General features: G+C 36.5%; 1 protein-coding gene and 1 long non-coding RNA gene across 4 annotated transcripts in view; one reads left to right on the plus strand and one right to left on the minus strand.

The window, feature by feature from the left end:
- LOC122408223 (uncharacterized) overlaps positions 1-15,243 on the plus strand; it is a 64,471-nt gene that overhangs the window by 23,925 nt on the left and 25,303 nt on the right. For all 3 annotated transcript variants that reach the window (XM_043414871.1, XM_043414872.1, XM_043414873.1), the window contains exons 3-6: positions 8,152-8,242; positions 10,277-10,372; positions 10,461-10,598; positions 14,270-14,352. In XM_043414871.1, the coding sequence (XP_043270806.1) occupies positions 8,152-8,242; positions 10,277-10,372; positions 10,461-10,598; positions 14,270-14,352 (408 nt within the window). The remainder of the gene's footprint in view (positions 1-8,151; positions 8,243-10,276; positions 10,373-10,460; positions 10,599-14,269; positions 14,353-15,243) is intronic.
- LOC122408232 (uncharacterized) lies at positions 11,340-12,736 on the minus strand. The gene is made up of 3 exons (XR_006260409.1): positions 12,464-12,736; positions 12,224-12,356; positions 11,340-12,057 (listed from the first exon to the last, which is right to left on the minus strand). It is a non-coding gene; the product is annotated as an uncharacterized lncRNA (long non-coding RNA).

Consider the following 15,243-nt stretch of genomic DNA (forward strand, 5'->3'; position numbering starts at 1 on the left):
TTTTACTTATTAACTGAAACCCTTCAGAAATGATAATCCACTGGAGTCACCTTTAATAGGTGCCACGTTGGGCTATTATTCCTAGAGTAGAATATTTTCGGTTAACGGAGTTATTCGTTGCACGACAAAATATCACGAACAGAATATCACCGCGATAAAATATCACACGACAAAATATGCCGGCGACAAATGATAATCATCAACAACGACAACAACATCATCATAATCGTCGAGTAAATGTGTGAGCGAAATCATGGGGTGGATCCAGAAGATCTTTGGGGGTGTGTGTGCATGTGTGCGCGCGCGCGTGTGTCGATTCAGTAAATGAGTCCAGACATCTTTCGATGTTCCACGCAGGCGCGCACGCGTGCGCACACACATACACAAACGCGCGCATGAGCCCAAACAAAAAAAAACAAACAGTGACGCAGTAACAGCAACAGCAACAATGCATGCAGAGCAGCACTAAAAATTAGCACGCATTATCAACGTATGAATATGCCCGAAAATATATAACTTCATAACACAATCATATTTTTTATATATCGTTTGTTTTTGCTTCCCCATAAAGAAGCTATGTGATAATGAATTTTTTTTTTCCAGTTTTCAATGTCAATGTGCTCAAAATGTCTCAAAACATCGAAAAATCATATCTAGAAAAAATGACCGGATGTGTGTGTGTGTATGTATTATGCCACTGCAAAATTAAAACGCTTATAATTCGAAAGCGATTTGAGAAACAGGGCTACCGTTTTGCCCAGATGTTAATCTATACAAGCTCTTCATTCTCTGATAATTTTGTCAGAATTTGTAAAAAAATATGAATCCTACGACGTTTTGAAATTTTCATACAAAGAGTGTCGACGCTCTAACTTCCGAAAATTTTAAGATTTATTACTAATTTTTTTTTTATAAATAGATTATCATAATAGGAAAGTTGGTATTGAATTTGGGACATATCGGTTGAGCGGTCTAAGTTTTATAATTTTTTGAATTTTACAAAAATATGAGTGTTTCAAAAAATCGTCTAACCGCTTCAATTTTTGGAAATTTTGTAAGATATGTATAAGTCTGTACTTCCTCTATACTTTCCAGCAAAGTTGTCGGAATTATTTAATTTAAATGTAAATAGAAAAACGATGAAAATTGAAAGTTGCAAACTGTTTTTTCTGATGGCTCGTCATTCAGTTTTTTTTTGGATTTAAACAAAGAGATACATTTATGTTCGTAAAAGAAGGTAGAGGAAATACATTATTTCCTTGTATACAAAAAAAATAATGAAAATAACAATTTGCAAATCGCTTCCTCAAGATGGTCAAGATGCATTGTACGCTATGTGTTTTGTGTACACAATAGTGCACGCAAAACACAGTGTTACGCATCAATCAATTTGAAAAATCCATGCCTGGCTTCGATGCATAATCATTGGAATATTTCGTTGTGTGATATGTTATCGCGGTGATTTTTTGTTGTGTGATATTTTGTCGTGTAATCGGTAAAAGCAGGGATAGACAGAAGATAGAACGATGTAATATAACCCTTTTGGTGTGTTGAATACAATGAAAAGCACAAGTTTCTCCATAACCAACAAGTTGCATAAGTTCACATTCAAAATAATTATGTTTCCGTTGACTCGGAGGGTGCAAAAGCAAAATTATTTATTTTTCTGAATGTCTTAGCAATACAGTAGACATAACATAAGACAGTAGTTCACGCGGCTAATTTACAATCCTCATGACAAATTGAAAGGCATTAAGAAGGTTGATGACTGTCTTTAAGAGGCAATCGACAAGATGGATACCTCCATGATTTAAAATTAATGTTGAATGACTTACTAAATTTTTATTACATAATAATATTCAATAATCGCCGATACTGCGACAACGGTACATTGTCAACCTCTAGAGGATCGGAAAGCCGATATATCGACTCGCCCCGCTAAATGAACTTTGTATATGGTTGATACGTGATATCAGACACTAATTTGGGCACTTTTTAAGAGCGATTTTAACTCTCAAAACCTGGCCGTCTAAAAGTTAAACTGTAAAAAATAGTACGCTGACGGCCGTGCCCTAAGCGTCCATCCAACGAATTGAAAGAATATTTCGTTGTACACACAGGTTAGGAGAGCTGTCATGCGTTTCCACAATTCTTTCGGCAGTGCCAATTGTTAACAAACGATGCAGTGAACATTTTTTAAATTTTGCGTCTCTGCTCACAAAGATTTCAGTTTCATAATTAAAAAAAATTCTTTTCACAATTTTATAATTTTTTTCATTGTAACGTAACGCTCTTGACGACCTGGCCTGAACCCCACCACGCGTCGGTTCGAACTACCTTAATAAAAAGGAACAAGTATCGAAGAATCGTGAGAACGCGGAATTTATGTTTTCCAAATTTCAACAATTCGAATTTATTGAATTTTAACCTTTTTTATACGACAATTTGTTGTTAATTTATTTTCGTTAAAATATATATTCGTGATCGCTTTCGCCGATTATCGGAAATTCTATTTCGCGCTCACAGTGTTATGTAAAATCGATTTTTCATTTTGCGATTTATGTTCGACTTAAATTTCTAATAATGAAAATGCACATTTATTTCAAAACAAGAATTAAAAAAAAATTCGATAATTCATAAGTTTTTTCATTCTATACAAGAAAAAAATATTATTTGATTAAGTTGACAATTAAAAATTACAAAAGCAATGTTGTTCGCATCACAATTTATTGGAGAACGTTCGATCTACGCATTTGCTGTAAGCCGCATTTTTGTTTTGTTAATTTTTCAAATTTATTTGCAAAATTTTATGACGAGTATTTTCACTCAATTCCGTGTATTTTCCCATTTACTTTGAGCGTTACGTTAATTACGTTATTATTTACGTTAAGAACAAAAGTCGCAATGTTCTTTAATTAATAAAAATAAAACAAAAAGACAAATTTTCGATGTTTTAGTTCCAGTTTTTAACGCTTGACGCTGTTAGTGTCGCGCCTCATGGCTTGTTTCGGACCTTTGTATCGCTTGCTGGCGGGCCACCGTCTGACAACAGTGACGCAGTCAGTCGGTCGTTGTTCGCGTTCGGCCAAAACATGGCGTCGAATCGCGGGGTATCTTGAGCTTAGTTCGAGTGGGTTGAAGAGTTGAGCGCCAAATTTCAATCTCAAATCGTTTTCTGCCCATATTTTATGTTTCTCAGCGTTTTAATGGGTGTAGAGTCCGCATTCTCGCATTTTCATTGGTTCGCCGCAGTTTTACAGTGACCGTGAGATGTGCGAAAGTTTTTACAATTTACAGTATTATTTTACAATAAAAAAAAATCACAATTGATTAGGATTAATTGTTTCAAGATTTTTACAAAAGTTTGATTTTATAACAAAAATTAATTAATACGAATTTAATTTGACCGAAAAAATGTTGTTTGCGTCGCGATTTGTTCTCAAACATTCGATCTATGTAAGCGCTGTAAAGCGCATTTTTGTTTTATTCTTTTCACAAATCTATTCTGAAAATTCGATGGACGAGAGTATTTTTAGTAAATTCTTATTATTGATTTTCATTATTGAGAAAGATCGCGTTGATTTTTAATTATTAAAATAAAAAAAATGCTTTATATCGCTCACCAGTTCGGCCGCCGCCCGCGAACAACGGTGACGTGGTCAGACGGACGGTATCAACAATCGAGCGTGCCATATAACGTATTGAGGAAGCATGTTTTGTGTCTCCGTAAACCGGTGTCACTTACGAATTTCTGATTTCGAGTAGGTAAACTGGTAGAGATACATAATAAATATCACCGAGTATTATCAAAATGATTGTTTTTTTTTTTCTAATTATCGTCGAGAAATCTATTTTTGCATGTTAACAGGAGTCTTGCTGCCTTATTATCAATTATTTCTTCGAAACGTACAAGGTTTTACGAAACCTACTGTTTTAATATACTCTATTAAGATATGAAGGACTCCTTCATATCTTAAATAAACATGGCAAGGACGACATATTCATTAAAAGCGTATGGTTTTCGTTATCGCAGATACTTGTCATTAATAATAATTTCGATGAAAAAAGAAGGGTAGCGATTCGAAGTGGCTCGATTGAAAGAAACCACGCATAGTTCTCAGCGTCCGCAAATTTTAGCCTGGAGGTAAATACATGGTAAAGGGGGAAAGGAGCAGCCGAGGGAGCTCAATGAAATGAATGTAAAGAATTCAGTGGCATAGCGTTCATTGCGTAGATGAATGACAAATCCATATTCCTCGACTGGTAGAAAGGTTTAAAAGAGCCATCACCATCCACGTCATTTCAAGATGACGCGGATGAGGGTACTTTATTTATGGAAAATTTTATAAATCTATGTATCCATATACGGATATTTTTATGGCCGTATACATAGTTTTTAAAAAATAGTCAAGATGGTAAAAAAGGAAATTGGCTTTGTCTGATAGTCTCAGCTTAAAGACCACTATCCTAGCAATCTCTTTTTCGATCTTATCATGCCAATTATTCCGTCTGTAGGAGGCTCATGTAACTCGTTCGACCGACTCGACCCACGTTACAGTCAGTCGCAATAAAATAAGGGTTATGTTTTGTACAGCTCTCTCCGCAAAGTCACTCGACGCACCGAGCAATCACAGCATGAGCCCCCACTCGTTCATATCCCTCGTATGTGCACAAACAGAATTAATAAAGAACCACTGGTGAAATGATCGGACAATACGGTGAAGTTTAGTCGGTGATCTCAAGAAAATTGCAGTAACTAACAATCATTAGCCGAAATTTTTGAAGTAAAACTTCTATAAGCGCGCTGGGCTTGGGGGCTAAACTGGTGAAAATCTTGTTACGGAAGCGTGTAACGGAAGTGCTACGAAAAGTATGAATGCGCATGCGCATATACATTTTCGTTCCCTCTCACGCTCATTGCCATGGGCTCGTGTGATTGGGCGAGGCGAACGATAATTGAGAGAGAGATATACGTTTGGTAGAGATAGAAATACATAATACACAGTGTAGGCCCATCGTCTCCACTCTTACATTTAGTTTCGAGCCCTGACTTGGAAGTATTGTAGGAACAAGAGAAAGAGTGATGCGCACGCACATTTTCTTTCTCTCTTTCTCTCATTTACGCAGTGTTAGTGCGTTAGCCTGATTTAAGGAAGCTCGGTCGCGTAGGGCCGGGTTCTGTGGGTGTATGAACGGGGCATCCCGTTTTTTTTTTTAATGCGCATATTTACATTACCACAATGCATTATAAAACAATTATTAATCATTTAAAATAGAAATAATCAGTCACACATGAATAAAAAAATAACAGAAAAAAAGGTACAGTTTGACATTACGATCCTGCTCACAAAAAAGTGGCAACGTCGAAATATAGAGAAAATAATTCAACAGCTGAAAATGACTTGATCTCAACGTTCTATTACGATTTTTTTTCGGTCTCATTACCTGTGACATATAACATTATTTATTATTGTTGGAAAATAAGTATATAAATTGTGTTAATTGATAAAACTTGACGTTTTTATACAATTAATCCGTTTTTTTAGCCTCTATGTACGCGTATATACACGCCCGGACGTGCGTGTGTTTTTCATAAATTCCAGGTTAGACAGTCGATGCTTCAAATATCGCGCATGCACTTCAGCGCTGTACTGAACATCTGATTCAATATCTTTTTAGATAGGTCGATAACTCCAAACTTTTTTGATATATTCTGAATCCTTACGATTTGAAGAGCAATACTCTATTTTTTTGTTTATTTCTGTTGCGTAAGTGCATATATATCCCTTAGGACACGCGTTTTGAGAGTGACTCTTCCATAAGGCCCGTGTTAAAAATCCTAACTTTCACTATTTTTTTCGTTCTTAAATGGTCGATGACCCCATCTGAAATTTTGCACATGTCATTATTGATAATCTAACTATGAGATAATAAAAAATTGTTTTTTTCTGTTGCGCAGGCATTCGCGACCGAGCCTCCTTAAACTATCATTGATAGAAGCTCTATAGGAGCAAGTGATAGAAATTTCGCGCGAATATTTTCTTTCTCTCTTTTTCTCATTGCCATGAAATATATACATCCCAAAAAAGCGTGTGTGAGTTTTGAGTTCAGTAGCTTTACACGAACGATATGAAAACCAAGCACGAAACAATAAAAATAAGTGATTTTATAAAAATTTTAAATTTACAATAATTGTAACACTTTTTTACTAAAGAAAGTAATCCTCTACGAAAAACCACAAGAATGTCATGTTTTTTATATACATATTCAAGTACACAGTTACTGAATATAATATTATACGTCGAGATCTTTGAATTTCAACCCATAAATGACGGGACGACCGTTGCTGCAGTACGGTACACACCGATAAGTCATGACGTATCTTTCAACTTGATTGTTTTATAGTTGATTTTTTAAGAATCTTAAAATGAAATAGCACTGTTCTTTTGTAAAAAAAAGTCTGAACTTTACGAAAAAAATATTCTAGAATATTTTTAAAAATGGTACATTAGGAAAAAAAGCAATTTTAAAGTTATATTTGCTCTTTCAGGATTTATCTGATCCCTGAGAATATTTAAAATATTTTTATCGAAAAGCTGAGATTTTTTCACATAATAATGACTACGTTTAGTGTTCCGAAAAATAATTCAGGGGTTCGTATATTTCTAACACGAGAAGTTAACAATTGTAAATTTTCAAATTTTCAAACCTCTATAACTTAGAAACGACTAGACAAAAAAATTTGAAAAAAATCATGAAAGCTCACAGTGACACGTTCTTTTGAAAAGCAATGAACATTATGCATAATTCAGACCCTCCGGCACAAATTAATTCCACAATTGGTGGAATGACCCATATATCTGTACATTTCGCAAAAAAGTTTTACTTCAGTTGTGTGGTCTAAAGCACACTCACTTTTTTTGAATGTTTTTCGAGTATTCAATCGATTGCCCCTTCGAAATCATTAGTTATTATTTGCTTCAAACGCGGTATTCATGATGATTATTCATATATCCTCTTATTTATGATTTATATTTAGGAATAACTGTTGTATCAAGAATTATTTATGCTATGACGTGTTCGGACTGATCTGTACCGCGGATGAGGCAGTGCTCATTCACATTTAACTTCTGACCACGCTAGCTCGTGCTGTAGAAATGATTTTTTAGATATTATAAGCTTAACTACTTTTGAGTTGGCATCGAATAACGTTACATTTGCTTTGAAAGAATTATCTCCAACTGGTATATACCAGTGATATTGTCTTGTAATGGGTATCATTTTTATAGTCATGAATTGGTTCCTCAATTTTTTTCACGCTTTCCTTTTAAAATCATCCGAGACGAAAATAAATGATCATTGATCTCCTATGTTAATAAAAAAATATTAGAATTATTAAGAGGTATGAACATTGTAAACAGTCTTGACTTATCGTGTTGAATTTTTTTTTTTTTTAATATTTGGCGTCAAGACGATGCCACGTCTCTAGATATTGAATACATCTTACGCGTCCAATCTTCAAATCCAAATTATTCCGAGTACTTATACGCCAAACTATTCATAACAAATGGATAATTTTTCGCATAATGCGTTTATGCGCAGGTACGGGTTTTTTTCATATTTTTGTCTGAACTTTTTTGAGCCCGTGGAACTATTCGCTAAATTTTTCCACCCTTTTGCCTCCGAATGCTACTCTGCGCAGTTCAATTTATTTGCATCGTCGATCTACATGTATCGAATCTACATACTATCTACTTCGTAGTTTGATCTTTTGCGTACGATTCAAACCCTCCAACTTCTTTGATCTCGTCTTTGTATAAATACAAGATCATCCCTTATAACGTTTTATCCGTCTGCACCTTTTTTCAGAAATACGATTGATAGTGACTTGCATATAGTCTCGATCGAGCGGAATCAAAGGATATGTATTCATTTACAAGAAATATACAACCAGTGTTGGTTGAGGTTGTATTCGAACAAATCCTAATGTCAGTGCTCAATGAGAACTGTTGATTTGAGAAGAGAAATAAGAATTTCGCACAATATAAATCGATATAATTATTGATGACACACTCGTATGGCTAATTGAACAGGTTCACCAGTTTAAGCAAGGGTTTCGGCTAGAAAAGAAAATGTCTTTTTTTTTTACAGGTCTCACGAGGGCGCCGATGTATCCATTTTCGACGGGGCAATATCCCTACCCAATGCTGAGCCCAGAAATGACGCAAGTCGCCGCTTCCTGGTAAGTTTTTTTTTTCGTATTCACTTAATTTTCATGTTTGAACCAAGTGCGGAGATATAAATATTTATTTTTAATAGGGGAATGTGGGGCAAAGTGGACACCATAAGCAATTAAGCTAGATGTGTCGGTTTACATATGTGCTGTCAATTACTGTTGTGTTAAAAAATTGATTTTTCACACTTATTTTCCATATCCTGTAAAAAAAAAATTATGGGGCAAAGTGGACTTTACCTTGAAAAAAAATGCTCTACTGACTCTTCTGACTAATTTTCTCGAATGTACGATGAAATTTGCCCAATTTTTTTTTTTTCATAAAATTCAGATTTTATTCAATTTCATCGTAAATTCGAGAAAATTAGTCGAAATCGTCAGTAGAGCAGTTTTTTAATATTGTCGTCCAATTTGCCCCATTTTTTAATTTATTTTGAATTTCGTGAAAAGTTCTTTGTTAGAACGCCGTCTCAGTCCGCACTATCGTTGTAATATTTTAACACGCGAGTGTGTATACGGAGACAAAGCTTATTTCGAATTTTGGCCATCATGTCAGGTCGAATTGGCTAACGAAAAAGAAAAAAGCTGCAAAGGTTACTAAATTTTATTTAACAGATGTTTCCCGTATTTTTTGCGAGGTACTCTATTTGAAATCAATTGAAAGCTGGATTCATTGCACGTCATGTCAAAAGTAAAAAGTAAATGGGTGTACATCAAAATAACTCAAAGACAAAATGACCAGATAAAAACATTCGTCAAAATAACATGAAGAAAATAATGTCCGATAAAAATAACACAAATAATGAAAAAAAACTATAATGTTCAAAAAAACAAGTTCAGAGCACACTCATCGAAAGTGCTCTGGACCTACCCAACGATTGCGCACACACATCATAAGTGTTTCGTTAGGTTGGTTTGGAATACTTTCGATGTGTGTACGGTTATCATTAGGTTGTTTTGTCGTATATTCTTTTGTCATATTTTATACTGTCTTTGTGGTATTTTGTCGTGTGTTATTTTGACGCATGTTAGTTTGTCCGGTTATTTTGTCGCAGTGTTATTTTGACATGTAACCTACAAATAGGCTCTCACCTCGTGCATATTTATCTATGATGATGATGATGTTGGTTATCAATGCGATTAGTATAAAATTCATATGAATGAAATAAACATCTCAGTTACTTAAACTTTAAAGATTCACAAAATATAGAGAAATACTCGAATATTTCATTTCTTAGGGTCTATGTTTTTCGGTTAGTTATCTCCAATTTATTGTTCAATGACACATTAATATCTACTGAGAAAAATGTTGAAGAAAACATATCTTGAGTTTGAAAAAAAGATTTTGAAAAATTATTTCATCTTCAATTTTTGGAAAGTCCACTTTCCTCCAAAATTTACAATTTTAGAAAAATTCACTTTGCCCCGAGTGACCACTTTGCCCCATGTTCCCCTACATGGCGTCAAGACGCTACCGTTTCTCAAAATGATATGAAAGCCACACATAGTTCCGTCTTTTCCTTTCAAAGGTTGGGTGATTAAACGGAAAATCTGGAACTAAGTACGGCCAAGAGCACAGTGGTCGTTGAGGCGGTCAAGCCTCTTCTTTTCCGGTCTATTAGACCGAATACACCCTCAATTCCTAGAAATTCACTTCTCGATCTCTTCTCTCTCCTTGTTATTTGCTATCTGCCCGAATCACCCTCAATTGAGATTTTCCACGGATCATTTGATCGCCTTTCCTCAATTAGGATACCCTGCACTTTCCTTCCTACCTTTTCTCGTTTCCTTCCTCCCTTTCGTCGTCCCTGCCTCTCTTCCTTCCTTCCTTCCTTCCTTCCTTCCTTCCTTCCTTCCTTTCTTCCCGAATTTTTGTCCTCTACGAAATTGTATACGTCGAAGTAAATAGAATTTTCGACTATACATTCCGAGCCTAAAAGTTCGTCCAACGAATTAATTTATCACCCGCGATTGCTCTTTCATGCACGTCTCCAGTTTCTTTCAATTTATTTAATCCATGGACCATCTTATTCTGATCTACAGGCATACCCCAAGTATGTATCCGATCTCCCCGGCAAGTGCTGGCTTCAGAAGTCCGTATCCCACGAGTTTGCCCATCACAAGTTCCAGTTTACCGAGGTTTGTATTATTCACTAACAATCTATAAGATTACATAGTAAGATAAAAAAAAATTCACAAATAAAACAAACGTTACGTTTTTCATTAGTGATCTTTACCGGTTTTCGCCAACGGGCCTTATGCCGCCCCATCCTGGGCTGAGTCCACACGCTCATGCGTTAGCATCTCATGCCTTGGTATCGTCGGCACCGAAATCTGACCATGCGACCTTAGACCACAATCACAGGTAATTTCATTTCAACTCCATGTCAACGGAGGGACAGTGATTTTTTTTAATTTCCCCTCTGCTTGTGACAAGTGTTTCGGACCCATCCAGCTCCGAACGCAGGGTTTAATATAATCGCACGATCACATACTCCATCGATGGAACGTTTGTAAAAACAGCTATTCGAACCAATGGATGTGTTGCAGTAATTGATTTTGCCGAACGAAGTTAATGATTATATTTTTTGATCAACGATCGGTCATTTATCCCCGAGTGCTTAGCACCCAAGTGCAACAGTGATGCATTCGATAAACATTCGCCGTGACAGAAAACAAAACAATCCGTCTAGAGTATCATACGTAGAGTGTCCACTCTTTTCTCATTCTGACTCTGTCGATAAGGAATGACAAGTCGTGCATGCAATGTTGGAGCAGAAACGGAAGGAAAAACGAAAAGAGGTGAGACTACGGGGCAGTGGCGAATGAGCATAAAACCTGCATAATGCAGCTGGTTGTGTAGATAAAGAAGAGTTTATTTGATGAGAGAACGATGTAGTTGCGGTGATTACCGTAGAGGGTAGCACGACCCAAGAGGAGCTAACCCCTCGAAGTAACGGTACGGTAAATCGACGAGACTGTGAAAACACTTATCAAATGATATACTGTTGGGGCGAACGTAGCTCTGCTGTCGGAGCAAAACAGAGACGAGAATGTAGAAATATAAAATGGGAACGGGAGAGTGAATCAGAAAGGACTGTGAAGCTCGGGCGTCAAAGCGCAGCGTCTGCGCCCAGTTTTCACCGTGTATTGATCATTACCCGTCTAACGTTACACAAATTACATTGGTACTCGATATAATTATACGCTGATGCATACAAATATGCAGGCATGAGATATATGTCATGTCAATGAACACGGTAGCTAACAACGGTAACGAAAGGAGTGAGGGGAGAATTCATCACGAAAGGAGTCATCAGGCCCGTCGACGCGGACGTCAGACGAAATGTACCCGGCGTATATATATATATATATATATTTATCAATAGAGATGCAGTAGCTGGGAAGAGGTGGTGCGTTGAACGATCATGATGATTTGCCACTATGTGACCTAGCGAGCACCGCCAAAACGGAAGCAGAAATAAGAGTAATTATTCAAGGCTAATCAAGGCTAATAATAAGAATTATCGGTTGAATATGATGTAAGCAAAAGGCGATGTCACGTATTTCAGAGGATTAATCGATCGTGTTAGATTTAAATATTTGATGATTCGAGGACTGGAGTCCCGTAGGACAGTATTCGAACCATGAAATAAGGAAGCTCAAAGCCCCCGAATATATTTATATATAAATTTGTTCGCGCGGTTCTGGAAAGCGGCCACAGATGGTAGAGAAGAGCGGACATCTTTTGAAACAAGTCTCCCATCATTGTCTCCATCATAGTGATGGGTGCCACGATCCCTTATAGATACAAATCCGGAACGCTAAAAATAAACGAAAACAAAAGACAAATCTTTATATGCGTATTAGTGCGATCATATATATCAGTATATGAAAATTTCTATAAGCTATCGGAAGGATTGCTATTCAATGCATTCTTTATTACGGAAACACTCATGAATAAGACAGCAAGAAGCGTAGTGTACTTACCATGTAATAAGCAACTGCAAGTGTCAAGTTATAAAATAATAACGAGCGATGTTAAATATAAGTTATTTAGTCGGTGGTATTGAATTTGTTCTTTTACTGCGTATACTCTTGCGAATTGTTGCGACGACTAAAACTGCGACAAAAAAATATCATAAATGAGTGCTGTAAATATTCGGTGAAAAAAAAAATGGAAGCTTCGGGCAAGGATATGCCGTTGCCTAGAACGACAATAATAAGCACCGTTGGGTCTGACGAAGCGAAAAAAAAATAATAAAAATTATCCTCTATGTATCCTCGACTCTCCCCGGATAACCATCCCATCCTAATACGAGCGACTGCAGCGCCCCATAGCCCGCCAAAAAAAAATTCTATCTTCACTCCCTGCTCCTCCGCCCCTCGAGAATTATACATTGGTAGGGCACTGCGAGATGTAGTTGTAGAGCCATGAATTGCAATGATGGCCCGTGCACCCGACGCCTCCCCCACCTTCGGATAATCAATCGTAACACCCGCTTGGTGATTCGCGGCTATACGCGACGAGAGACGCGGAGACACAAAAGAGAGATACCGCGACGAGAATTCGTGAAACGATAGCTCGACTTCTTCTATAACGTTGTACCGAAATTGCGTAAATTACACCGCATAATACACATACTTGTTATCTCTGAGGCAGGAAAATTCACGCATAAATATTGGGACATCATCGAGCGAATGGAAAGGCGTAGAGGAAATACATATACGTGGGATTCGTCGAGAGATGTTGAGTTTTAATAAAGCATCATTCATAGCGATGGAGACATTAAAATTGCAGAAAGAGGTGGGATAGTCCGTGGCGGCTGGGGCGGGGGGAGAGGCAAGGGGAGGTGATTGAACATCAGAAAATGAAAAATATTCAACAAAACTATCGTCAACCATCAAAGGAACGAACGGATTGCACTATAATCGCCATGACAAATTGAGTTTTTTGGATAAAGATTTATGACAATTGTGCGCTATAGGTGAAACAAGTGATACAGTGTTACTAACTCCGATACGAGCATCGAACAATAATGTGTACATTTAACTTGACTTGAAATTCTCTTCCGAAATTGGTAGTAAAATCTTATGACTGCAATGCGAAGTACAAAAGTAAAGACATAAAAAAATATGTCTGTAAATTTCAGCGAAATAATTAAAAATTGAAACTTTTCTTAGCATATTTTGTGCTGGCTATCCCCCGGTCCTCTTCCCTCATTGTTATTATTCACTCGACCGTGCCCAATTGTCGCATTGGAATTGAAAGTCCAAGACTTTCAGAAATTTGTGTCAGAACGGTACAAGAATTGATTTGCATATAAGAGAAGTCCGTAAATCTATCATCACTACAGAAAATCCCAAGGGGCGATGGAGTCCGAGTGTTTGGAACCATTGAACTTGGTGATTAAGAAGGATGCAAATAGCAGTGACAACACAGAAGCTACTATCATCAAAGACAATTTTGTAAATGCTGGCAGAAGAGGCACGGAAGAACAAGAAGTCACAGAGGTTCAAGAAAACATAGCGATACTCCAAGAAGCAGTCAAGTCTAGTGAAGTCGGAATTCCACCTACCGACCAGAAAATCCTCACGGCGCTTCATATGAGTAATTTGATGCAAATGTCAAACTTGAGCCTACCCAGAGGTGTAAATCCACCTGTCTATGGAACTCAGTATTACTTCATGCAGTTGTTGGCGATGGTTGAAGCTCAACAAATGATGTGCCAACAAATGAGCTGGTCCGGACCGCAACATTTTATTAGAAATCCGCTGCGATTGCCACAGCCTTACTTCGACGCTCCTACTTCCAACCTCGCAGAACAATTGTGTTCGTCGCAAAATTCTTCTACGGCTTACTCTTTACCGGTAGACAAACGTGATTCGGTTAATCATGAAACTAAACAGTCCTATTCCAAACGGTATATTACCATTCAATTTTTCTTTTTCACACGTTCAACTTCCAAACATTTAATCGAAAGATGCTAGTCGTTCTTCAAAATCTTCCTAATCTTCAAAATTCTTTTTTTTCAGATCTTCGATGGATCAGAAAAACTCGACTTCGTTATCTTCCGACAACACAAAAGCCCAAGATACGGGTCAACAAAATAATCAAGGTAAATGCAAACAGCAAAAAAATCTTTATATTTGTAAGACGATTCAACATGATTTGAAACATTCACAAACATTACATGAGGGGAAAAACTTTGGTAAATATTTGAAAAGTGAACTTCATCGTTGTTTTCAAAATGTTTGTGTACACAAGAGTTGATTAATCAGGGCTGTTCATGCATACATATTGTTATTTATTGTGTATATATAGTTTGTTAAAACATGAAACTCTTATGACAATCATCAACATGCCAACCGCCAGGAACAATTATTCTCTTAGAAATATTGTAGTCTCATACTATATAATAACCTGAGCTTGAAACTGAAGTAAATTCTCCAGCTTTGTTCAGTCAAATTCGTTCAATGCCTGAAACTATTATTTATATCTGGTATTTGAATTTTTTTTTTTCTTATTTATTTTCATGCATCAAAGTGCATTTTTTACGCGACGATCATCAAAGTGGACTAATTTCAATGAATACTACACGGATGTTTCTCAAAAGTGCCATCGAATAACTCGGTTCTCCTACATGCAATATATATATTAGGGTGATTAAAAAAAAAAATGTTTTTTCTTCAAGTCACAAGTGATTATTTTAACACGTAATGTATAAGTGATTCTCTCAAAATTTGGGCCATATAAACAAATTTTTAAAGGTGGCGCCAACGACGTTTAAATTGTTTTTTCTTTTTTAATGAAAAACCACGATAAAAAAAGTTTAATTGTTCGGTGTTGCAACGACAAAAATTAGCATCCAATCAAAAATTAATTCTCTCAAAATTTGAGCTTGCAGAAAAAATACCTAGAGGTCGTCCCAATGGTTTATCTCAAGTTTTTTTTTCGATTTCTCGTAAACATCTTGAAAAAAAAATGATTCACTTTGTTTCACGGGTTG

Source organism: Venturia canescens, chromosome 3 (assembly GCF_019457755.1).
Source record: "Venturia canescens isolate UGA chromosome 3, ASM1945775v1, whole genome shotgun sequence".
Classification (NCBI taxonomy): domain Eukaryota; kingdom Metazoa; phylum Arthropoda; class Insecta; order Hymenoptera; family Ichneumonidae; genus Venturia; species Venturia canescens.